Here is a 26,665-nt window from a genome sequence, read left to right as displayed (position 1 = left end):
TGGGTATCCCACACTAACTTACTGGGCAGTAGACAAAGCCATCACTTTTTTCATCTATGAAAGCCAGTCTGGTTCCATTGGGATCAGGAAAAATTTTTCTCACACCAACAGGATGACGATATTCATTCACATATTGCCAGTCTTCAATGTAGAAATAATGAATAACTCCAGTCTAGTAAGCAATAACAGAAACAGCTAATAATGACACTAATAAATAGCAAGTAGATTATTAACTTGATTGTAGTTTTTCCCTTCCTAGAATTCTGAGCATGGAGAGTGTTTAAATAAAAGTATTTCCACCTTTTTTTTTTTTTTTTTTTTTTGGCTTTCTCCTTCACAGATGTTACTGGGCAGGATAGGAAAACTTGAGGCTTTTTAGGAGGCAGGAAGGACAAAAAAAAAAAAAAAAAAAAGGAGGTGATGACCTTATTAAAAAGCAGCCCTTTGCACCAAACACTAGTAAAAGCAAGACTTAACCCTCCTGCCAAAGTATCTCATATAAATTCAATAGTAAAGGAAGTTGGATGCAATTTTGACTGCTTTTGCATAGAAGATAATCCACATTAAATTTCTCAGAAGCATAATTTCTTGCTAAAAATATAATGAGTAATAATCCAAATCATTTGGTAGAAACATATTCTGTTTTAAAAGACACTTAAAAACAGAAATAATACTCACATCTGTGCCATATATGAGGAAGTCACCAGTTAAAGCATGGCATAGAATTCGGCATTTATCATCATCTGCTGGGAAGAGACGAGTTTCCCGTTCTTCCTGAGCATCCAAGCCTTCACTTTCTATCTAAATGTAAAGAATAAAATGAACTTAAACACTACACTGTTAACAACAATGTATCAAAGTTTTACCTGTATCAAACTGTATGCAAATGAGATGAAAACAACTTTTCCTGTCCACGGGAAATAATTCAAAAGAAAACATTTTCTCTCACATGTTCTAGAGTAGTTTATATTTCTAAAGCCTCTAGAAACTCAGTTTTATATTTTAATTAGCCAGAAAAAAAATATCTGAAGAGTTTTTATTTTTATTTTCTTTAACAGAAGATTACACCATTTTCTCTCAAGTTTAAAACTTGTTTAACTTAAATCTACTCATTAGTTCAGCACTCCAAATTGCCAGAGCTCTTACCATATGCAATTGGACTTTACCCTCAAAGAGAGCAGCAGCATAATCAGAATTAAGATGCATGTTTGCAACTGTACCCAGGTACTCCACATCTTTAAGCTTTTTCACATCTACAGATTTCAAACAGAAAAGAAACAGATATAAGCATTTTGATTTTAATAATGTAAATTATAATGTAAATTTGCAGCTGAGTAACCACATGTGAAGAACTCACAAATAAGCAGAGGGACAAGTCATACATACAGAGACTTTCTTCCTAGCAGTCAGAAAACTAGTTAGAAAGTACAAGAGAATCTCTTCCTATGCAACTGTGACTAATATTGTTACAGTCTTGATTAATCTGTTGTTATTCAAAAAAGGTTCTGGTTAGAGAGGCATGAAAACTATAGACACCACTGTCCAAAATCTGATTATAGCGTAACAAATTTCACCTTACACCATACAAACAACACGAACATTTACCAATTACACAATACTGCACTTACAAAAAAAAAAAAAAAAAAAGACACACAATGCAGTACCTTAAAATAAGAGAATGAAATCTATGCTTACTGTTCTCTCCAAGTGCATAAAACCAAGCCCGATTGTTCATTCCTACAGCCAAATGATAGACACCAATAGCAACAAAACTGGGCTCTACTTCAACAGAGACAGTGACTGGTAGCTCCTGTAAGAAAAAGAGTATCAATTTCCATCCGCTATTAATTCTTACTTTACTTTTACCTAAACAAAGTTTAAAAGGAAGAGGCTAGCATACTCCCTCCACGTGGTTGGCTATAGTAACTTCAAGAAGAGAAGTGAGGTATGCGATCCGCGTACTGCAAGCATCTCCCAGGATTGGAAGCTTTGTCAAGAAAACATGAAGGGATGCTCTTCGTGTAGATACTGCCAACAACTGTCCATCATCTGTCCAAGCCAGCTGTTCTACACCTAAAATATTTACAAGTTTTTGCAAAAAATCATTTATTGGACTACCGAAATGAAACCAAGAAACAATTACTTCACTTTAAAATGTGACAATGACAGGAATTCCTACCTACGAATATGTGTACTAATGTATTACAACCTAACCAATTAATATAATTCCAAGATTAACTAGAATCACTCAAACCAAAACCACAATTTACTAATTTAGCATCTTCCTAAGAGTGAGTATAATAATAACTGCAATATCTGCTGATACTTCAACAGGAGACGATAGCGGTAACTTGTTACTCAAGAACTTATAACATTCTGGAAGCTACTTGCACAAATCAGGATGAGAACACATTAGGCATCATCCCTTAGTCCAAGAGATGCAGAAAAGCACCAAAAAACTCAATCATCCCAAAAATATGGAAATAAACAGAAAACGGTTAAGTATATTATTTTAGTAATCTGAATAGAACATAATATTCAAAAACAACAACAACAACAAAAAAAAACAACCACAACCAAACCTGAAAAAATGACAGCCTGTAATTAATCAAGTATTCTTAGAGCTGTACTTCTCTATACTTTAAAACTTGTTAGTAATAACTGCATTTTCCCATTTTGCCATGAGTCTCCAAATGTATACTAATTGAGAAAGAAGGACTTTATGGTAATTTCTATATTTATACAGTTTTTCAGCAACAATACTTTTTATTAATGCATGAATGTAAACAGAGTCACCATCAAAATTCTGTTTTACCCGACTGTAAAAATTTAATTCCTCAAGCAGAGGACTATTTAACATACCTTTGTTTTCATCATCCAAGTTTATTATAGCATACATCTCTCTCAGGTCTGACAGATCATGGATTTTAATGCTGAAACAAAAATAAACAGTCATTCTCACTACTACAATTTTCAGTCATCATAAACTGGAATAAACACAATCCAGCCCTATCAAGACAGTCTAATTGAGAAAAATTAGAGCATGAATGTAAAGTGCCTTCTATTTCCTAAAGAGCAATACACACAGTCTCTTCCTTTCTCTCTCGTTATCCAACACTCTAAATAGATATTGCTGCAACTGTACAAAATGATTTGTTCACAGAACTAAAATCTGAGGAAAAGGCACAACTCATCCAGTTTGGAAGGCTTCCAGGGTGGGAAAGAAACAGATGAAGTTACAAGAGATGAACCCTATTTGTTATGTATAAAACCATCCCTTACCAATTGTCTCCACATGATGCAGCTTTGTTCAATGACTGTGATATAGCAATGCTGGTTAGATTATCCTTATGATTATGAGCTTGAAAGATTTCTTGACCTATTTCACGAATGTGAGTAGAAATGACTACAAAACACCCTCGTGAGAAACCAATCATAATGTAGCCATCACCATACCTGTTAAAAAATTACCAGAAGAGATATATTTATGTAGCATGAAAAGCTGTCAATGCCTCTCTTTAATTGGAAAAATAATAAAAGTATGGGAATTTATATATATAGTGTAGTACAATACAGTATAGTACAGATTAAGGTGAAAAAAAAACACAAATATCTTAAAGGAGAAAAACAAAATTTTCATGCAAGCGTGCTCAGCATTTAATCTTAAATCTTCTTTATTCTCTCTTCTAAATTCTTTAATGCCCTTCTACTTTCAGCAAGCAGAATACATGACAACGATGTGAGGAGAAGCAATTTGAGTATCATCATTTGAATAAGCATGCCAGAAGATGGAAAATTCCATTTCAAGGTTATGGCTGACTCTGTCACTTCAAAGCTATGCTAAAAACAATAATGGCAGTCATTTTGCCCTTAAGGCATGCTGCTACAAACACGGTGAAAGTACCAAAGCTACAGTGTGTATCTGTGAATAGATGGCTTGTTTACTTTTTATAGTGGCAAGTACCAATAATCAGGTTAAACCAGAAATAGTTACTTGTTTGAATTAACCCTGACATGCTGTATCTGATCTGCTTAATTGAAAAAAAAAAAAAAATCACAAAGGAAACCGTCTGCCTCCTAGCAGACCATTAGATCTATCTTGTTAGATATGTGACCATAAATTAAGAAACGTGCAGATACAAATTTTCTTACAGAGTTTAAGTGTTAGCAGTAAGTGTCAATAACACATTGACTGAACAAAGACTGTGTCAAAGATATAGAAACAAGATGGCTACTTCTGGGTACAGAAGGGAAACTTCTAGTTAGGGGTTTCTTCAAATGAATATTAACCAATTAGATTACTGAGCAGGGAGGCTACAAGAACTTTACTTAAGTTTGTAAACCCAGAAAAAAAGCCAAAAGATTCAACTCCACTCCCAGCTCTTTCATCACTTACTTACCCAAATGGAGAGCAACCTATAAAGCCCTCAATTTTATCTACTGTCAGGACAGCAACAGTATTATTGTTCTAAAACAGAGCATACCAATGACGAATACATTTTGACAACACTGCTTTCGTAGCCAGTGAACTGTTAAACAAAAGGATTACAAAATGTAGATTCATACATCCAAGAGAAGTCCAGTGTAAGCAAGGGATATACACTTTCATTTCCAGCATTTATCAGAACTACTGGGAAAATCTTCAACTTGCTAATATGAGAATGCTGCATTAAGGAAGTCTGCTCACCATCTGTAGGTTACAATACTGCCATAAGACTGCTGAAATTTCAGATCAATCGGGTTATCAGGATCATTCAAATTAAAAAGAAAGAGAGTCTTCTTGCCGACCACTACACTTACCTGCCAATGAATGAAAAGAAAAAATTAACTCAGCAAGAATGGCATCACTTTAAAATAAAGCCCTACATTCTCCCTAAAAGATGAGATTCAGCACTTAAGGGAATCCATAAGAGCCCCATGGATTTGAATCCTGAGCCTTAATCAACAATGGAAGAGATTTTCAGGATATTCCCCTTCTGAGACAGCAGTTCACAGATCTAAATAAAAGCCCAGCAGAGCACACATCTCAAATTCAACATTTGTCCCTGCAGAAGCAAGCACACATCTCAAATTCAACATTTGTCCCTGCAGAAGCATTATGCGAACCCATTTCCTCAGGGGAAAAGGCAGCAGGCCACACGGATCCTGTTGGACTACTCTCAGTTGAACAACAACGTGTTTTTCAATCTACAGAGTTTCTATCTGGAAGGTTGTAGTGATGGCTATCACAACACTGCTATTTCAAGTAACTTGCCGAGATTTCAAACACAAGAACACCAATTCGAACACACACACACACACACACACAAAAAACACAAACCAAAACAAACCAAAAACACAAGAAACAGCCTGATCAGTTTGTATTAAACATGCATATTTACAGTTTGATATCAGTCTAGGTAAGCACATTTATTTTGATGAAAAACACAAGAGTTGTTAGACTTCATAGTCAAAAGAAGGGTGATGGAACTTTTTTTCTTTTAATATTTTTGTTACCATAACGTGTGTGATTGTCAGGCAAGAGTAAAGCACTCATTTTAGAAAAAGAAAGGAGGAGGAGATTGTTTCACCTTTTTCTTTAACAAAGATACTTTGAAGGGCTGTTTACAAGTTCATTTTACATTTCCTTCTGTTCCAGCCCTCCTTGTCTAAAAAGAAGAGGATGGTTTATTTGTAATATAAGTGCTGAAAGACTGAAATACAAAGCTGTACTTTGACATAGCAGGTATTTTAAAGCTGAGCATGTGCTGACCTAGAAATCTATCAATTCAGAAATACAACTCAAATTCAGACCTGCATTTCCTAAATTTATCTCAAATTTTCAAGTATGTTTTGTGTCTCTTAAGACAATTTGCTTATAATTCCATTGCAGCTGAATGATGAACTATTTAAGAAATACTATTTCTTAAACTTTTCTAAGAAATTATAGGAATTATTTAATTACAGAATCACAGAATCATCTAGGTTGGAAGAGACCTCCAAGATCACCTAGTCCAACCTCTGACCTAATACTAACAAATCCTCCACTAAACCACATCACTAATTAACATTTCAATGCATGTTAACACACTACTTATTTTGATCCAACTTGCTTTTTTTTTTCCAGGGTGATTAAGCAACAGACTGGAATTGATCATTATCAAGCCATGCCCCTGCAAGAACAGACACCTAGACAATAAATGGTATGTGGTTTAAACTGCTGCACACCATTCAAGCACAAACCAAGAACTACAGAATTACAGAACGTTCTCTGATGTTTTACAGCAAATTTGAGTGCTGAAACAAACAAACAAAAAAGAGAAGCCTAGCCTACTGCACATCCTGAGAAGCAGCAGAGGAAATCAATGGTGTCAAAGCCCTCAGTTCCTGCATTTTCAAAACATCTGTTAATTAAAATTACCCTAGGAAGCAGAGAACACTGCAGTGCATGCAAAGAGAAAAAAAAAAAAACTACAGACCCTTGTCAATGTAATACAGGGGAAATTCTTTCCTGACCCTTATTTTGAAAATTGAATTATCTGCCTGTAGTTAAGTGTATGGATCTGGACTAACTGTAACACAGTACCACTTTGCTATCCACAGATTTTGGTTTTAGTACGTAACTGCTGATCATTTACTAGCATGCTCTGCTAACCCTTATCATTACCCCATTTTTCTGTACTTCACCACTGACTGATCTAATGGACCTTGATTCACTCAAGGAAGACAACGAAGACAAAAAAATAAATGCAGCCATCTAGACAGAAGCAGAATCATGCTCACAAGGAAGATTGATACCAGGCTTCTAGTCTCACCAACGCTGAGGTTTGCACAAGACAAAAGCCCAAAGAGCACTGGGTCTGTTCCCAAAACAGATCTGCTGTCTGCTGAAAAACTGGCCTCTGAAAGGAGGCATCTCTGCAGGTTTGACATTCTTGTACTGTTTCCATCTACATTTTGCATATATTGGTGTGTATATTGTGTTTCTTTAAGTCCCTGCACACATCTCCTTCTATTATGTTTACTACTACTGCAAAACAGCTGTCTGTCTTTTTTATGAACACATCCTTAGTGAACAAAGGGGTATAGCTTTACTTTAATGGAAGGAGGTTTTGGGGGGAAGAAAAAAAATAATAGCTAAAAACAAAATGAAAGCTTTAACATCAAATTATCAAATTTTAAGTCAAGGAAAAAAAAATCCTGGCCCACACTTATTGCCAGCAGATCAACACTTTTTGCAGGATTTTGTATTAGCTTCTTACTGTGCTTTCCCTGGTTGATACTCTTTCATCAGTCTTCATAACTGAGAACTGCATATCACTGGGTTCTGAGTTCACTGAGGTCTGCAAGAAAGAAGTTCAGAGTGAAAAATCAGTACTAAATGCAGCAAATACCAATGATAAACAATTGCATTATTCCTGCCCTGTACATTTTAGTGTTAAGGATAGATAGAGCTGTCATTGCATTTAGTAACACAAAAAAAAAGAAAAAAGTTGGAAAAAAAACGAAGTCAGTTTGGATTATAATGACGTTAGAATTTCTGTAGAGATTCTAATATCATAAATCATGCTGCATAACACAGAGGCTCAAATGTTTAGATAAGCCCTCATCCTATATGAGTTTTCCCAAAGCCTCTATCCTTGAAAACAGAGGGACTGAAAAGGCATAGACTCCCATAGGTCCTAGTTCCTTTATGCTCTAGCTGTCCCAAGAACCAGGAGTATCAATGTATGTCTTAAAATCAAATGTGGGTTATAAATACTACCTGTCTGATAGTATCCCCTTCCTGATTGCTTATAGTAATCATTTTATCTTCACCGCCTAGAGCCAGAAGGTTTTCAGTGCTCCAACAACCACAAGTAATCCGCTTAGTGTGCTTACCTGAAAAAGAAAGAAACCTACACTATACAAATGGACACAACCACAGAAAACATCTGGAACGGAAATACATTCTATTTGGCCACTCAAATTATCAGAATGTGAAGCAACTTAGCAAAGAAATTACAAACTCAATACACAATTTTTTATGTACTTTCTAAGCCCAGATGGAAGTCTTTTGGCCTCATAGGAACTTGCACAGTCCCCATTCTTCCATTTCTTTGCATCAAGTTTCTATCCTTAATTTTATTGTCCACAGGTGTCCTAAGCAGATAAGAAAAGTAACTTAGCAACAACAATAACCACATAAATCCCTTGCAAGTTGTAAAGGAAGAAAGACAGCACAGGTTTCTCATGAGGCAGCATCACATATGTGTATACTTTTTTTTAATGTACTGAACTATAAAACCACCAATATAAAAAATGGAAGGTGCAAGTTGAGTATAAGCACATTTTTGTTTTGCATACTCACAAACAGAACAAAAAATAAAAGCAAGCACAGTGGCAAAATTCCACCATTTCAAATGTGCAAGCCTAATTTCAAAACAATGCATACCAAGAACAGGAATCTTGCGAGAAGTCTGGCGGTTATATATAAGCAAGTTTCCCTTCGTGGTTCCAATGGCAAGTAAAGTTCCAACTCGAGACCATAATAAGAAAGACATTGCATCCCTAAAATAAACAAAATAATCACTTTGTGTAGCAGCTTCCTTTCACATGCTTACATACAAAAGCATTTTGCATACTTGGTTTGAAGTTTTATGAAACCATACAGACCAAAGCAGAACTTCTAAATGAAGCAAATGTTCTCTACAACAAGTATCAGAGTTATTTAAGTGTCCAAAAATAGTGAAAGTAATAAAAAGTGTTATTAAGTAATGGAATAAGACCTGTACAAGTGAAACTGTGCCTGCAAACCCAGTGGTTTTGATGGATTCATGGGTAATTTGACCAAATAATCAGCTTTAAGAAGCACTCTAAGATATAATGTAGGTAAGTGCTATTTTCCAGTTGCTTTCTGCATTGTTTTTTTTGTACTTAATTCAATTCCAGTGAATTCAGTCAATTCCAAATGAGTAGATCTATTTCTCTGATTACTAGTCAATGTAATATAAAAGCTTTGAAAGAGCTTTTTTAACATCAATTTTCTGATAAAGCAGAGATAGCTTTAGTGTATATTTATGGGCCCACAGAAAAGTACTACATAGGACATTTTAAAAATGCAAAACAATTTTAATCAGAATTTTCTAATTAGTACAGCTATTTCCATCAATGCCTCTCACATCATCTTCACTCTTACTGCAAGAACACGATACCAATTTCAAACAAATTTCTTTTATTAATGACATTTGAATACATACTTGTCTTGCATGTGAGGGGTTTTGCTTGTGATTTTTTAATTTCAAAAAGAGGAAGATACCAAAAAAGCCCAACTACCACATGGTTTATATGACTTAGTGCTTGTTCTGCTTACATCCATTTTTAATATACTCATATATGGTACCAGATTTTAATATGTAGAAGTATCTCTTAATCCAATATTCCTTTTGAAATTTCAAACTCCAAGTTTGAAAGTAAACACCAGTGGAAAGATGGGATGTTTCCATATTCTACACTCAGAGTTTTCAACCTAAATCTGGAGAAAAAAATATTCTCTAAAAGCCCAACATCTTCCCCCATCTCCATTTTTCCAGCTGACCTTTTTTTTTTTTTTATTTAGTGGATGAAACACTCACATTTTAATATCTTTGACTATTTTTTACAGTAAAAGAAAATACAAAAAAAAGGGTTAAGTCAGAAGATTTTGTCTCCATTTAGATTAATAAAACAGAGGCAGTACCCAATCAGCTGTTTCTCTGCTCAGGTGAGTGCCCTAATAACCACAAGACAGATTTATTTCCACTCTCTTTCCTACACACAGCCAATGTTTATGTAGAGTAGAACAGTTTAGTGGAATAGATTCAAAAATCTACAAGTTTAATTGTTAAACCAAACTTATTTGTTAACCTAATGCTTGATTGTTACATAAGCCTCAGAACTGTTTTAAGTCAGTGACCCTATTCAAAAAGAGAGGGATCTGAACCTGTACCTTCAGTACCCCTCTCATCCTGACACAGTCTCTTTTGTGAATGCCATTTCAGTCCCCTCAAAACTTTAAGGGAAACAAATACCAACAGCACTAAAAATCACCTCTCTTTTAAGTTCCTGTTTACTTGGGTGAAGTACTTTGGAGAATGCTTGTGCAGATACCAAAAGATGTCACCCATCCTTGCTGCTACAAAACAGTGGAAACACTGAAGAGAAACTCTCTTGGGACTTTGGCCTTGTTGACAACTAAAAAAAGAAATGAACGCCACCAACCGATAACCACTTCAAAACCATGAAATCATACCAGAAAGAATCCAGCAACAAACTGTAGGATATTAGCTTAAGAGTAAACATGCTATGAGGATTCCAGTAAAAAGATGATCTTTGCAATATATCCTCCAAATCAACAAGCCTTTTAAAGAAGCTCTTTAAAAAGAATAGAAAAAAGAAATTCCAAAGCTGAGAAATGGGACAGGATGGTAACTCCTATTTTCCAACTGTACATGTCTAACTTAGTTATCTCCTAGCCCTTCTGTACTCTTAGCCTACAAACAGTAAGGTTCCCTTCAGAGGGTAACTCAAGCACCTGGGTACCCAATTTCCAAGGTTATCTTTTTTCTCTCTACTGGAAGCCTGAAGTTGGACTTCAAAGCTAGAGAATGTAAGTGCTTTCACACCAGATGAATGGGCCCATGGTTCACATGTCAGTATGCATTCCAGTTTCCAGAAAAACACGCATTAATTAACAGGCTTCTCAAATAGCTGCATAACTATAAGATTTTACAAGTTAAATGCAACACATACTCAACACTCAGGCAAAAACCAAAGATTACAAAGCATGAGTATGATGTCTTGATGGCAATTCAACCAAGTTAGAGACCAAACTCCTTTATTCTACCTTCACATCAGTTTCTTAGCTGACATAAAAGAGAGCATAAAGAGCAGCAGCACACAGTGGTCTGTCTTTAAATACACTTTAAAAACAAAACAAAACAAGACTTTCTTACCTCATGCCACTGTCTAATTGGCTTGTTTTGTTTGTGTTGGCGTCCCAGAGATAAATGGCACTAGATTTGTCTGTAATTATTGCTAAAGTATCTCCATCTTTATCCCAGTCCAGAGTAACACAGTTACTGAAGAAAAATAAAGTAGAGTTTCACTAATAACATTAAAATATGTTTGAAAATATACAGAAAGAGCCAGAATTAACCAGTTGAAGTCCCTGTCCTTCCCCTTCCCTCCCTGTAAAAACTCATGACAAGCTGTGGATTTATCTGGAAAGTTTATTTTTATAGCAACCATGCTCTTACCCAAATCTCATCAAAATGACAGAGGCTGAAAGGAAGGTCAGTAACTAAAAGAACTGCTACTTACATTCTAATGCTTGAAATACTGACACCTAAATTTTCAAGTGACAATGAAAACCTCCTGTATGGTTCTATTTTTCTAGAGGCTATTCAGTGTTTGAATTGTTTTCCTCCTAGATCAACAAGTATAATGATCTTGGATAAGAAAGCTATGCAGAAGCATACCTTTCTTTTGGCATTTTTTGGACAGAATGAGCATTTATCACAATTGCTGGGCAATGCTGTGCAGAATGAGTACAAGCAAAAGTACACTGAAACATACGACATCTTTCCTCAGTAAGACTATGATACAAAGTACCACAAAATGCTCAGTAGTATAGTCACAATTAGCATAACATGAATGTTCTGTTTATGACCTTACTATATTCTTTCTTACTGTCATGATACATGTTTTCTAACATTTGTAATGAATTAGATTGAGTTTCCTATTAATAAGAAGTGCTTTGGGTTTGAAGATGTATTTTTCTGACTAACCGTGACAGCTTACTATGAATTCAGCTTTTACTGTCTCATGTTCCATACATGCTCATCAGTTTGTCTTCTTTTCCAGGCACAAACACCAGAGCCAGTATCTATGCCTATACATCTCTTACTGTATAAGCACCTCACCAGAAGAATAGCACTTCTAAAGAAAACAATTTGAAGAAAACAATTTCAATCCATTTTAGTACCTACCCTGGTAAGGTAATTTCATTTATCTTCTGACCGTGACGATCAAAAATGCTCACCGTGCGATCACCTCTAAAAAATATTAACACATGGAATAATTCCCTTTCTTCATCTGCAAATAATGGGTTAAAACTTTCTCCACATTGAGGTTTTATAATTGCAGTAACAGGAGTATCATGTATTTACATTTGTAAGGAGTTGACAGATACCTTGCTTTGGTTTAGAACTATTTAACAGTGTTTTTTCCTCTACTCTCAATGATTTCTATGCAATAAATGCAACAAATATTTGTAATCTTACCCTGTTACAGCAAGGAAATTTCCCAAAGTTTTCTGCCAAGCAAACTGCACAGAGGAACCAGACCATGATTTTTCTATTAGACTGAAGACTTGCTGGGGAACAAAGAGAGGGAAATTACACATCTTATCATCACAAGCATAAAACAATGTCAGAACTTTCTACGTGAAGAAAATCAACAACAACTTCTGGATGATTCTATTGTACTATTCTATTGTACCAAAACACCAAACAAAAGTATTTTGGTTTGTGCTGGAAAAGTTTCTGGTGCTGGGTGTTTGCATGGAGAGCTACTGGGACTCTCACCACAATTACCATTTTTTCCACTTGGTGTTACTGGAATCAAAAGATTGCTTGAGACTCCCCCCTTCACATCTGCAGACTGGAATATCTAATTCTTTAAATTTCATGCATAAGTGCTGGACCAAATAGCGTCTTCAGTGCATAAAACAGAGCTCAACATCTACTCTTTTAAAATATGTGTAAGTATCTTGATCTCCCTAAATCCTTGGGTCTTAAAAGTTGGGGCTATGAAATAAAAACTTTAAAAACTGTAAAAACTTTATTTCTCACTGAGTTTATTAACTTTCTTTAACTTTCACACTATGCTCGTACTTTTTCCATAACTAGGGTGTAGGATAAACCCAACAACTTTTAGGACTTTTTCCCCTCCCACATCATCAGCTAAACACCACTGTCTGGCGTCCCACAAAGGGCAGGAAAGCTTGTTTTTGTGGTTTTTTTTTTTTTTTTTTTTTTTTTTTTTTTTTTTTTCCCAAAAGGTCTCTACACGTTCTTCTGAGGCATTCCTTACACAGAATTTGCGTTTGAGCGAACAAAACGAGCAACACCACAAGCGCCGCGCGCCACGAGCACAGAGACCACCCGACAACAGCGTTCAGCTTTGAGGCGAGTTTAATGAAAGACGCACATTTTTAACCAACATTTAACCAACGACGACTAACGCGGGAGCACGGACCGGCTCCAGCGGGAGGCCCCAGGGCCGCCGGTAACGGCTCGGAGCCGCCGGGGGCGGCCATGAGGGGCGCGGCGCCCACTTCCCCCCCCCCCGCCTCCCGCCTCAGGCCCCAGCCGAGCGCGCTCCCCCTCCCCCCCCCGCCCGGCCTCACCTTCATCGCGCCCACCGCTCGCCGCGCAGCGCCCCCGTGCGCATGCGCCGCCCCCCCCCCCAGCCGAGCAGGGAGCCGGACCCCCCTCACCCCGCCCGGCGTCCGCGTTGCCGTGGAGACGGGGAAGGCGGGAGAAGGCCGGAGCCAATCAAGAGAGGTGGGCGGGGCCACGTGCTGCCCCGGAGCCAATGGGAAAGCGAGGCCTGCGGAGGCTGTGGCTGCCATAGAGTCGTGCGTTACGCACAGTGCGTTACGGGGCGGCGTAGGGGGCGCAGACTGCGCAAGTGCTGGCAGGCCACGACGGCCGTTTGTAAAATCACAATTATTAACATAATAGTTACCCTCCAAAAATACAGAAAAAAAGGCACTGCCCGCCCAAACTGAGTTTAAGTTCAGCTGTATTCAGTTTCAAACAGTGCAGGTTTCGTCACAAAGTTTGGCGATTTCCTTTAAACCAATAAATAGTTGGTCGAGAGCACTGACACACGTCGACTTATAATTACAAACGTACAAAGACTTTGGGTGTCGGGCGCTTCGATTTGGGAAACATTCAGCGAGCTCACATCTCCACATCCTCCATTACAAGCGACCGCCTACTGGTGTCAAAACGGGGGGAGCAAGGCACAGAAAAGCAAATACAGAAAGACTGTCAGAAACATTCAGCCCCTCCAAAGCAACTGTGCGACATAGCAGAGGAGACAGAAAAGGCAAATCATAAAGCCTCTGAAAAAAGTTAACTGTTAAATAAGGTGGCTGATATGATATAATCCCGCCAGGAGCACACAGCTCTCCTCTAAGATGCTGAACATGCTTAAGTGGTGCTCGTCGAGCATCTTGTAGGACTGGGCTGTTTACATTTTGAAATCATCTTACTGGGAAGAAAAAAAAAAAAAGACAGACAACAGTTTCATTTCATCTTATAAAATCGTACTTCTCAAATTAGTGCAAAGCCTCATGTAAAATACAATTAAAGAGAATCAAAGTAGACTCTTAGTCTAGATGCAATGGAATGCTTTGAAAATTCCAAAGTGCTCTTATTAAACTGGTTAACTTCTAATTACACTTTAGAATTTTTTCAACTAATAACTCATGCTTACAGCTTTTTCCTTAAAAACAATAACAATGTAAATATAAGAACCAAAGTAGAGAAAAAGGTATGATGTTCTCCATCTTACGGAAAACCTTTAAAAAAAAGTACACTGGATACCAAAAATCTGCAGATATTATTAAATAGCAGATTTCTGTTAGCATAATAAGACAATATTTAAAATAAGGCTTTGGTTAAATAAAAAGTTTTCTAAACTAGGAATGATGATAAAAGTGCAAAAGATTCACCAAATACACAACTTCATTTTTAAGGCAAGCGTTACACCTGCCATTTACAATGGTTTGCATTGGTTTGTCAGCCTGCATTGTAATAGTTCAGATACCTATAGCAAAACATGTTTATTATAGGCAAATTAAATATATGGGGCCCAATCCTGGAACTTGTTTCACCCAGAGATAGACTCAATGATATCAGTGGAGCCATATCCATTAATAGCATCACTCCTCTGAATTTTAGAGGGATCAAGGCCCTAAATAACATTTCATTATCCCAGTGAGTTCACAATGAGTTTGCTCATTTCTTAGTATTTCCTCAATGCAAGTCCTCCTCTGGCAACATCTTGGTTGCAGCTGATTTCCTTGCAGCTCTTCTAATGTACAGGTAACAAAGACGATTCTTTAAAAGTGCTTAATATTGGTCCATAAGAACAGCAGGTAGGTGTACATCAGCTGGAGCCCGAACATTGCCCTTGTAGATATCCTGCACCTGGTGTTTACTGGTGCACTTTTAGTTGGCTAGAGGAAATACGAAATTCTCCTACAGAGGAGACTGTCACCTTCACAGAGAAAATAATTTATAGCTTTACAGTCACAACACATGCTCCAGCTCTTCCTAAGCACAATGGTGCAACCTGTAAGCAAAACAAAACAAAACAAAACAAACAAAAAAAAAACATCCATGAGAGAAATGTAGTCAGGTTTAAGTATTTAAAGCAGTCAGCATTAAGTATTTATTTCCAGCTGCCTCAATATTGGTGTCTAATGCTGTTCTAGATGATCTAGAACATTCATCCTGTAACTGGACTCCAGAAGGGCCTCTGTCTCCTACAGATTCCCTGTTGTATCCTCCAGCCTTCTGTGGATGTCTCAGACACTCCTGGTATCTTAAATGCCAGAAAATACCTAATGACAGCTTGCCTAGGCTCCTCTCACAGTAAGGCAAATTCCTGGAGCTATAAAAAAAGTAAAAGTAACCAAGCTTTGAATTGACAGTAATGGTTTCTGATCATGAATTGAAGATATCTTTTTTTAAGATATGTAAAAAGATATGGGAAAAGGCTTTCTGGAAGTTGCACACACTGTACACAGCATTCATATCAGGAAGGGAGTATTCATGAAAAGACGACCAAAACCTTGAAGAAACTGATAAGCTTCTGAGAGATGTTAGAGCTAAAACTAATCTACATTTATCATTTATCCTCAGCATAAACAGAATCCTTTATGACAATTTCGGGAACATGTCAATACATTTTCTTACAGTAGCTGAAGTTGTCAAAGAAAATAGCTATATTATTCCCAAAGAAACAAGGGTGGTTTATTAGATTTTAACAATTTTCTGTTCAAAGAAAACCAACTTGAACTTGCAGATGAGAGAGAGAGACTGACTGGCTGACTTAAAACAGACTAACAAGAAAGTGCTTTTTAGAAAAGGAGTATTTGTTTTCTCCTTGCAAAGCAAAGCATGGTTGAAATAACAGCAAAGTAATTAGTAGTGTGTGACCTAACCAGAAACTATACCTGTGTCCATTCATTTGTCTGGGGATCATAAGATTCCACTGTATTAAGGTACGTCTGACCATCATATCCTCCAACAGCATACAACTTGTCACCAAGAAGACATACTCCCACTGCATCTCTGCTAATGCTCATAGAGGCCACGGCAGTCCACACATCTGTTTTTGGATCATACCTAAAAGATAATTGGTGTAATGTCTAAAACTGTTGCCAAAATTTAATGAAAAAAGTACTGGAATCGACACACTTAACATACTAGACAACGGGTATTATTAGGAGATCACAGACTTGGGTGCTAATATTTCAAAGGCCTTTTTTCCCCAGACACTCTCTTTTAAGGTGTTTCCTTAGTCATCTGTTAACAGTCAGTACTAGCTACCTACTAGTACTATCTAGATTCTTATATAGTGCTGCTTTCTGTACAGTAATATACACATACGCATACAGACGCTCTTACTATATTTTTTATTACACTGATAAATATACCACTCTGGAAACAGTTCTGCTGCTGTACTACAGTACAGCAAGTGCTTGCATTATGTAGTAACTACTAAATTTCAAAGCACAGGCTGTTTGAATTGAACATGGTTCTAAAGAGAGTTAACTTGGCAAGGAAGATTACCATTCCAAAGAGCAAAGCTGTATAAAAATGCAAAATTCTTAAGACAATTTACAGTACTGATTGAATAATAACTCCATATCATCAGAATCATCAGTAAAAACAGATAGCTTAATGAAAAAAACGTCATTCTAGAATAATATCAATATTCTTTAGAAGTTAGTAATTAGATAGGAGGGTCCATGCTATTCTTATATCAAAAAACACATTGTAACCGGACTGAAGGAGATGTTGTAATATTACAGATGCTTACAGCATAACTGATCCCAGGCTCTGAAGGGCTCTAAGGAACTACACAAGGAAAATACTTATTTGCAAGAACACCATCTTAAGACCATACTTATTAGAAGCAAGTGGTCTCGATTTGTTTGCATGAAGAACGTGGATGTAATGAGTGGTAACAATTTCATCTTTTGTTCCATATTCAAAGTATTGCAGACATGCATGTTTTATGTGAGCATAATTGTAACACAAAAACACCACCCAAAGCGTATGCTGCAAATAGAAGTTTAACGTAGCGAAAGAAGGTGATTCATGAGCTACATATATAATTTATTTTTTAATTTAAGCTAGTTTATAATTCGTCTATAAATCAATGTATTTCTCTAGGAAAAGTGACTTTTATTGCAGAATGTAGTGGTAAACAACTATTTGGAAGCTTAATGCCATTTTTTGAAACAAGAATTTCTTAGAGGAGCTATTCCCATGAGGTTCATTTTCCTCCATCTTCACCTCACTGTTAAAAAACAAGGACAACATGCATTACAAGATTATTCCTAATTATTAAAGTAATATGTTATGTAACTGTTTCAGAGAATACTGATGCAGAAGAATACATGAACCTATTGCTTTCTCTTGGGCCAATTAATTATTTATACTCCTCTAAAAATTTGGTATTAGCTAAGAGATAGTTTCCAATCTGCAAACCTTTCTGGAGCCTTTTTCAACAACTTTCACATTTCAAGTGGTATGGACCATATTGTGTGTTTTGGGGTCTATTGGAACACAACGTTTGAAAATTACTGTATTTTCTTTTTCTCTAAGAGGGCAAATCAGATAAGGAAATCTATTAAATGGAGATGAGTAACAAAGAATCATTCTTGTTAAGTGCTGGGAGATAACAAGGAAAAAGAAATAAAATTTGAAGAAAAGAGGATTAAAGCATATTTCAGAAATATTTGAAATGACAGTGAAGACTTAATGCATTGCATTATGAAGAATTTACTGTCATTTTTACTTTTTTTTTTTTTTTAATGGATCACACGTGATTCTGCCACTTGTAATACAGCAATTCCACAATAACTTTGCATAAGGACATACCAACTTTGGAATAACTGAATTACAAGCATTCCAGTGTCACCAGGGGATACAAGGAAGAATATATTTAAGGATACACAAACTTGGATTAATTATTCATTTTCAAGTTCTAATATGAAGTGGTACAGGTTTCTTTTGTGAAAGAGCAACTATGCCATTTTAAAACATCTTCAATTGCAAATTGTTCTCAATAATCAATCATCATCCATTTACTTTAAATAATCTGTCCTGGCAACATTTTGAATCAGATTATGACTACACAGTATGTTTTCATATACAGGCTTTCCTCTGCTCACCTTAAAAATATGGCTATTTTATTGGGTTTCTACTTACAGCTCTTTCTCTAAACCTTTCTATAGACTGGCATTTTTAGGACTACTAGCAGGACACACCTTCATCAGGTTATTACCTTTCTACGCAGTCTGACAGCCTGGATGTTAAATTTGATGCTGGGGCATCATGACCACCTATTGCGTACAAGAACCCATTCCAAGTGGTTACACCTACACCACCTCTTCTTTTTGACATTTGAGCACAGAGAGTCCATTTGTTTGTATGAGGATCAAAACATTCTACCGACTTAAGACAAGAACTTCCATCTCGACCACCAACTGCATAAAGCCTAAAAAGTAAAAAGAAAAATAAACGGTATTAATAAGTATCGTCTGAACAAGACACAAATTACACAAGCTTCCAGTGATGTATGAAGGCCTTCCAAATTTATTAAAAAGTTTAGGAGACTTTGAACTTTCATTAGAACATTCTAACACAGATTGTATGTTTTTCACTCCAATTTTTTATTATTGTGATTAGTATACAATAATGATCATTCACAGAAAATGGATTATATCTATAACGCAGCATTTGTTTTCCAACCTGTACCCATAGCTAAGATTTTCAAAATGTGTGACTTGACAAAGGTGCATTTTTAGCAGGGTCACAGGGAAAATCCAGTAATAGATGCATGCATGTGAGAACTGCCTCTCGAAGTATTTTTCTCAATCTGAACTTTAGTTTATGAATGGCAGCACTATGTTAAGTCCCTTATACCCACTAGGTGGCCTATTTTGCTCAGTTCTTACATAAGGGTTTCTAGCATTTGATATAAAACAAAGGATTTTTTATTTTTTTTTTTTGAAAATAACGATGGAAGGAAAAGTTGGGTTTTAGGAGTAATGCATCACTAATGAATCTTTAAAACTAATCAAATGCATTTAAAGAGTTTATGCAACATTTATGAGCAACATAGGCTTAACAGCAGAAATGCCAAGCAATGCTATTTTGAAAGGTAAGAATGCAGAAGATTGCAGAATGCAATCTAAAAAGGAAGCAACACATCAGAAGTGAATTCTGGTTTGAGAGATCAGCTGAAGCATCATTAATGAAATCCCTTCATGGTCTAAGGCAGATTAATACAGCTCAATAATCATATAAACATTAAGTACTGTGCTTAGTGGTGGACTTGGCAGTGTTAGGTGATGGCTGGACTAGATGATCTTAAAGGTCTTTTCCAACCTAAATGATTCTAAGGCTTCACATGATGATAGTCTTACAGTTACTATGAAGCACTACTTAAGATGTCCTCAGTTTGGGAAACACTTTGTGTTTGTTTGTTTCGAGTAGATTGACCAACAAACTTAAATATAAACCTCTTGTAAATATGGTTGACCTACTAGTTCTCCATAAAAAAGTTAATACTCTTTAAATAATGTATTTCCATGGAAGGGCTCGTGTTTAATAACACAAGTTGTTTAACATAAGGAATGTACTGAAGTATATTTAAAAAATCATATTGCAGTTCCAAAAAACTTGTGACTAAAAATCAATCAGCTATGCAACACAGCATTTAAATGAAGCCCCCTGCTCTCTCTCCCCCAAAAACATAAAACATGACAAAATTTTGATCACTTCTGCAGTGATTTCACAATCAGAATATGGAGAATAAATTAATTTCTCTTCATGAAGATTTCGAGCAAGTCATCTGAAATATATCAAGTTACAGACACATATTACTGGAATATGTAGAAGTTACTGCTCCCTCAGCTCAAGGCAAATAAATTTGCATGTGCTTTCAAGCCGTTTAGCTATAAGCATCTAGTGTTGCTGCCTATGTTAAGAGTCTAGGCTATGTTCTAAAATAATAGAGAAATGTGAGACTAATTCTGGTGTTGTTTACCACACCTGGGACTCTCTGCTGAATACATAGGAAGCTTCAGACCTAACTTAGGCATCTGAGACTGCAGTTCCAAGGCAGCCCAAGGCACTTTGCTTGCTGGTTGTTCAAGTTCTTCCCTCCTTCCTGCACCCAGGTGAGCATTTCCACTCATTCCTGGACTTGTTCCAGATCTCACAGGACCCTTTGCAGGTTCATTTCAGCTGTACTAATTTAGCAGGTGACTAACCTTCCAAAAAAAAAAAAAATAGTGAAAAGCTTTTTGCTAGCTCACGATACTCAAACAGCTCAAGGGAGACGTGTCAGATAGGACATAAGCAGGAAGTCAAAATTTCTTGTCAAGAGTGTAAATATTCTGATATAACCACAGTAAGTAAGCTAGGTTGACTTGGTATTCTGTAGCCACACTGGCAAATACGTGATTTAGATAAACCGTCTAAAAGGCTGGTGGAAAACTGGATGGACTGCTCGGCACAAGGGGCTGTGATCAGCAGCATGAAGTAACCAGCTGGCAGCTGGTTACCAGTGTTGTTCCTCCCAGGCTGATATTGTGGCTTGATACTGCTTAATGTCTTCATTAATTATCTGTAAGATGTAACGGAAATCAGCCTTGGGAAGTTTGCTGATAATATCAAATTAAGGGGAGTAGCTGATATGCTGGAGGGCCTGGCTATTATTCAGAGCGACTTATACAGGCTTGAAAACTGGGCTGACTGAATTTGCCTTCGTTGAACTTTGTAAGAGTGCAAAGTCCCGTACCTGGAATGGCCTATTTCCATGCAATAGTACGGGCTGGGAGCTGACTGGAGAGAGACCAATGTAGCAAAAATAGACTTGGAGGTCTTGGCAGACAACAAATTGAACTGAAATTAACAGTATGCCCTTGAAGTAATTACAGTTGATTTCCTTTACTCAGTACATATAAGACTGCTTCTGAATACTGTGTCCATCTTTGGGCTCTTGGTAAGAGAAAGATCTTGCCATACTGGAGCAAGTCCAGCTGATGCTCACTAAGATGATAAGGGAGCTGGAACACATGACGTATGAGAATCGGGCAGTCTTAAAAAGAGACAGCTAAGGAGGTGTCTTCAAACACCTAATGGGAGGTTATATAGAAAGCAGTTATCAGAGATACACAGTGAAAGAAGAGAAAAGTCAAAACACAGGAAATTCCAATGATATCATAGAAGATGTTCAGTACAACGGTGGTCAAGTATTGGAACAGGCTGCCAAGAGCGTGTTATAGTCATTTAGGATGTCCTGTAATTACATTAAAATAATGAGATAGAAATTGGAAGTTGCCTTCACATACTTTCCATTTAATATTGCTACACCAACAGTACTCCTTGGAGTTGACATACTAGCTACAAAGTTCCACTGACGAGCCTGTGGATCCCATCTTTCTACTGTGTTCAGGTAGCTCCAGCCATCGTGTCCTCCTACAGCGTACATGGGACCTTCCAACACAGCTACTCCTGAAAAGACAAATATGAAAAGCTGGAGAAAAATACCTCATTTTCCTAGCAACAGCCCAGCATGCACCAAAAAAATATTTTAAAACAAACAAACAAACAAAAATATTCCTTTTGGAAGACAATGCTGGATATAATTTGAAGAAGAAAGGAAGCTCAATAACAAGTTGGCATGAAACAGACAGCCCTCCCCCCTTCAACTTTAATTTCTGAATGATTTTCAATCAATACTGAAGAAACAGATAACCTTTTTAAAAAAAAGCCTTCGGTCTTTACAGAAAGCTACATACCAAGACCATGACGATGAGTGGACATTGGTGGCATTACACTCCAAGTTTTCGTTCTAGGGTTGTAGCACTCCACAGTATTCAATGTTTTCAGTCCGTCTCTGCCACCAACAACATACAATTTATCATCTAAGACTGCAACTCCAAACTGTAGTCTTCGGCCGTTCATGTTTGCAACAGGAGTCCACATGTTGGTACGAAGTTCATACTTTTCAATGCTTGTAGCTCCTAAATGACAACATCCTCAAGTTATAAAAAAGCTTAATCTGAGTTAAGGTAGCTTTTATTCTAGCTGATCCTGCAAGACAGCAAAAAATCCTACAGCATGTTTTTAATTCTATGTATATGAATAGTCTTTTTTGACTTCCTCAAGAAGTCCTTCCTTCTGACTACAATTACAGAGTACTGGAGGTTATATAAGAAAAAAAAAATCAAGTAGCTTTTGACGGAGGTATCTAACAATTAGTCAATAAGCCTATTTTTTTTTTGTTTTTATACAAGTGCAAGTCATCTTTGTGCATTTTCTGTCATTTTATCCCTTTTCCAAATTACTTCCCACACAAGTAAATAAGGATATAGTTTATACTCAATTCAACATTTAACTACTCTGAAATCCAATATTCTCCTGACAATTTCAATTCAATCATAACTCTAGCTTCCATAATGTTTACAGTATCTTCAATGCTACCTGTTTTTCTAAGCCAATAGTGGTTTTTATGATGTTTGTGCTCTATACTGCAAAATCTTTGATTTTTAGAATTAACACGTTATAAAAACATCTAACAAACATTTCTTAAAAACAAAACAAACTCCCCAGCTCATCAACTAATCATTATATAAACCAAGACCTTTTGTTGCATCCATTCCTCCAACTGCAAACAACACTCCCACTGTAGATTTTCTAGGTTTGGTGCGAGGACTTTGCAACATAGGTCGTCTCTCTGGCAACAGATGGTACTTCATTGCTTCCATAATGAGTTTTTGACACTCTATGTCATCCCTAAAGAGTGCATTATTTTCCATATCTGCCAGAAACTGCAAATATGAAAGAAAATTAAACAAGCTGAATTGTTATAAACTACATGGAGAATAAAAACAAGATTAGAAGAAAACATTTTATCCAAAAATGTCCATTGCTGGATTTAAAATAAATGTATATTCAAAAAGGTCGTATAAATAGGACTAGGGTAAAGATAAACAAAATAGTCACATTTGATGCTAAAACACTGGGTATGAAAAACAGGAAAACCATCTGATCTTAATGGATGACTTAAGCTTAATGGTCCAAAGAAGAAAACAAAATCTCCCCATGTTTCAGTGCCACTGAAAGTATGTTCAAAGAAATGGATCAGACTCCAAGTATGCATGTCAGTTTAACCTCACTCTGATTTCCAAACCCACCCATTCGAGATGCCAATAAAAGCTATTTCAGGAGCAGGCTGAATATTTTAATATATATAATCTATTAGTAACTCTCTAAGTGACCTACAGTATGATATCAATTATTATAAACCTTTTATAACTCTAACCTAAATAAAAACTAATAGAAGTTCTGAACTTTGAAGATTCTGGAGCCTTTGGTATTCCACGTTTGTCAGGCTGCAGGAAAAGTGTACCAGTAAGTTATAAGTCCCAGCTGTAATTATTAGAAGTCTAGACAACTGGTGTTCTTCTGAGCTGCAAGACATGAGTAACAGAAGAAAAAAACCAGGGAAAACACCCCACTGGGACTCTGGCAGTTGTCAGAACAGCAAGATAAATGCCTCTCACTCCCCATCACAAAATCCAAACACTGTAAATACGAGAAATACAAAGTCCACAAGCCACGATGAAATGTTGTTGTTGAGCTGTTGACAGGTATAAAAATGCTGTGAAAGCAGGAATCATGAGCACTAAAGGAACTCATGATGAAATAGTTGTGCATACAGTGGTGTGCGTATCCCTGGCTTAAAACTGCCTTAGGACTGTCAGGTGGCAAATAACATCCATGGTTCCAAGAAGAGATACCGACAGTCACAGGCTGGTAAACCTGACATTTCTCTGTCAGGCAAATCAACAGAAACTATGACAGAAAGCAGGATTTACATACACAGAATAAAAAACAAAACTAAACTAAACTTTCAAAGTCACTAGAGACTTTTAAGGAAACTAAGCCCAACTTTTTCAATATTTCTCTAATTAGCTAATGCTCTATTTGTAATAGCAAATTAAAATGTTCTCATATAAATTATCCAAAGGAACTTAATTTTCATTCCTTAATTTCAGTCCTTCCCTCTCTTGGTTCTTCTCTTGACACAAAGCACTACTTACCACTTCTATCACTTCAGAGGGCCACTTTGTGACTATAAAATAGAGCTCCAAAATCCATTTTTACTTGTCAGTATGCAATGCCATGGAATTTTATGTAGTTTAAAATATACATATATTATCAGTGAATTAATACTGTCCTAAATTGAACACTGTCATATTTGCATGCACTGAAAATTATGGCTTGTACACATCATTGCCAATTCAGATCCCTGATAAATTTATCTGATGGACAAAGAGCATTTAATATTTAAAGCAACACTATGTCTGTATGCATGAGTTTTGTGCACAGCCTACCTTTCCCCCAGTTTTCACACCTCCTCCAACCTACAGAGAAGTTTTCTCATAGCACAAAGTCTCACTCTCTGAAAGCTGCTTCATCTCAGTTAAAAAAAAAAAAAAAAAAAAAAAAAAAAGCAATCTAACATTGTTTTGGTACCCAGAAAATCTGCACACTCTTTAAACCAAACTTGCTATTCTAGAATTTTCTCTAAACATTCTTCATTTAAAAGTACTCGCAGTTGTCTTACTTAAGTGCTAAGTTGTCTTACTTAAGTGAAATCTTCCTATTATTTCCAAGCTTTATGTAGCTCCTTGTACTAAAAACATTTATAACTGAGCATGTGTTAGCATGAACCTCTAGTAACTGGAAACCTGATGATGAGAAGTGTAGCACAGCTACTTGAGTACTACGAGTTCCTGAATGAAAGGAAGCTGAACTCATCTTGTAGCTCAGCAACTGGTAAATCATCTTTTTCATGTATTTATCAGAGATGAAACACTTGCTACCTTACAACTTACGAAAATGACACATATTCATCTTTAGCCTCCTACAAGTATTTAGGACGCTGCATTAACCAAAGAAATAACAATGTTATATACAAAGAGATGTATAAAAACATGAATGAAAAAAAAAAAAAGACAATTTTTTTGGCTTACATTGCTGCAGTTTCAAAGTATTTCCTGTAGCTTTTTTTTTGTCGTTAAGTATACAAATCTAGTATTCTTCACATCTCTCCTTGCAACATTATTGATTTCAGCAAGTTGTTCAATTTCCTAATTTAATTTCTTTCAAACAGCTTTAACTCTTCAACTGTAACACTGGAAACCTTTTCATTATGTTAGGCTCGCTGTCAGATTGCCTAACGTCATGTGATCATGAAGCAAAACATGATCCTGAAAACTCATTAAGACTCTTTTGTGCACTTCAACCCAATTTATTCAACACACTAATTGTTGCCTTATTAAAATCACAGCTGTAGCACTTTACCTTGTTAAAGTAATAAATAAAAAGGCAATGGGGAAATATTATATTAAAAATATAAGTATGTATTTGGATAACACATGAATAATTAAGGATAAAATAATTAATGAAATATGATATTGGCTTTTGTGTTTCATTCTGCTATTTTTCTAATCACTTATTGACTGGACATAATTTGATTTCAGTACATACCTCTGGGGTAAAATGCTTTACTTTCAATTTGTAAAGATGTTTCAATTGCAGTTAATTAAATAAAAGGAACACAGAAGTGGTTACAGACTTTATACATAATAATCAATTAATTAAATGCGCAAAAATAGAATGATTTCCTCCAGGTCAACTGGCTTGCACTGTATTATGTTTCTAGAAGAAGTGAGTTGCAAGGTCAAGGCTGCACTTGAGAAAATCCTGCCAATGCATATATAATAATCAGTACGGAAACACTAATACTAAAATGCTTCCTTGTGAATCTTACCAGTCAGCAAGATACTGAATTAGGGACAACACAAAATGTTTTGTATCTATCACTGTGAATCAAGTAATCTCATTTTTTGTTGTATTAATGACTTTACTTATAAACATTTCATAAAAAATGATCTCTTCTTATTTAAGAGATAATTCCCAGGAAAAATGCACAGCAAAGTCCTTTGACTTATTTATAAGAAGCGTTAAATATTACTAAAGAAAGGACAGCAAGGAGGGCTAACAAAAGGAAAAAAATCAATTTATGTGCCTGCTAACAGATAACAACTACAGTGCTACACATGACACTAACAAGAGGAGTCATTCCCATGAGACTAGGAAAACTGTCATTTACAACTGTTCAAACAAACCAAACTCAAGACTTCCTCAACAGTATGTGTAAATGTTCAAGAAAAATAAAAAGTACCATCTGGGAAAAAAAATGTACCCAAAGATGTATTACCAAGGGTAAATAGAAAAAATAGCTTATTCAAATTGTATCTCCTATATCTCAA

General features: G+C 36.3%; 2 protein-coding genes across 7 annotated transcripts in view; both read right to left on the bottom strand.

Moving 5' to 3' along the window:
- Window positions 1-13,471, bottom strand: part of WDR19 (WD repeat domain 19) — a 37,265-nt gene extending 23,794 nt beyond the window's left edge. For 3 of the 4 annotated variants that reach the window (XM_084518386.1, XM_084518387.1, XM_084518388.1), the window contains exons 1-15: window positions 13,409-13,471; window positions 12,282-12,373; window positions 11,988-12,053; window positions 10,953-11,078; window positions 8,414-8,529; window positions 7,745-7,860; window positions 7,242-7,322; window positions 4,688-4,800; window positions 3,283-3,456; window positions 2,863-2,933; window positions 1,901-2,073; window positions 1,696-1,810; window positions 1,147-1,253; window positions 679-801; window positions 23-172 (exon numbers count right to left, since the gene is read on the bottom strand). In XM_084518386.1, coding sequence (XP_084374512.1) covers window positions 23-172; window positions 679-801; window positions 1,147-1,253; window positions 1,696-1,810; window positions 1,901-2,073; window positions 2,863-2,933; window positions 3,283-3,456; window positions 4,688-4,800; window positions 7,242-7,322; window positions 7,745-7,860; window positions 8,414-8,529; window positions 10,953-11,078; window positions 11,988-12,053; window positions 12,282-12,373; window positions 13,409-13,414 — 1,629 coding nt within the window. In that variant the 5' untranslated portion in view covers window positions 13,415-13,471. The remainder of the gene's footprint in view (window positions 1-22; window positions 173-678; window positions 802-1,146; window positions 1,254-1,695; window positions 1,811-1,900; window positions 2,074-2,862; window positions 2,934-3,282; window positions 3,457-4,687; window positions 4,801-7,241; window positions 7,323-7,744; window positions 7,861-8,413; window positions 8,530-10,952; window positions 11,079-11,987; window positions 12,054-12,281; window positions 12,374-13,408) is intronic. The other variant, XM_084518389.1, reaches the window with a different exon arrangement.
- Window positions 13,472-13,789: 318 nt separating this feature from the next.
- Window positions 13,790-26,665, bottom strand: part of KLHL5 (kelch like family member 5) — a 54,191-nt gene continuing 41,315 nt past the window's right edge. For all 3 annotated transcript variants that reach the window (XM_084518396.1, XM_084518395.1, XM_084518394.1), the window contains 6 exons: window positions 22,966-23,152; window positions 22,121-22,345; window positions 21,671-21,833; window positions 18,595-18,807; window positions 16,253-16,424; window positions 13,790-15,366 (listed from right to left, as the gene is read on the bottom strand). In XM_084518396.1, coding sequence (XP_084374522.1) covers window positions 15,310-15,366; window positions 16,253-16,424; window positions 18,595-18,807; window positions 21,671-21,833; window positions 22,121-22,345; window positions 22,966-23,152 — 1,017 coding nt within the window. In that variant the 3' untranslated portion in view covers window positions 13,790-15,309. The remainder of the gene's footprint in view (window positions 15,367-16,252; window positions 16,425-18,594; window positions 18,808-21,670; window positions 21,834-22,120; window positions 22,346-22,965; window positions 23,153-26,665) is intronic.

This window comes from Aythya ferina (assembly GCF_964211825.1).
Source record: "Aythya ferina genome assembly, chromosome: 4".
NCBI lineage: Eukaryota > Metazoa > Chordata > Aves > Anseriformes > Anatidae > Aythya > Aythya ferina.
This window is presented reverse-complemented; position numbering and strand designations above follow the sequence as displayed.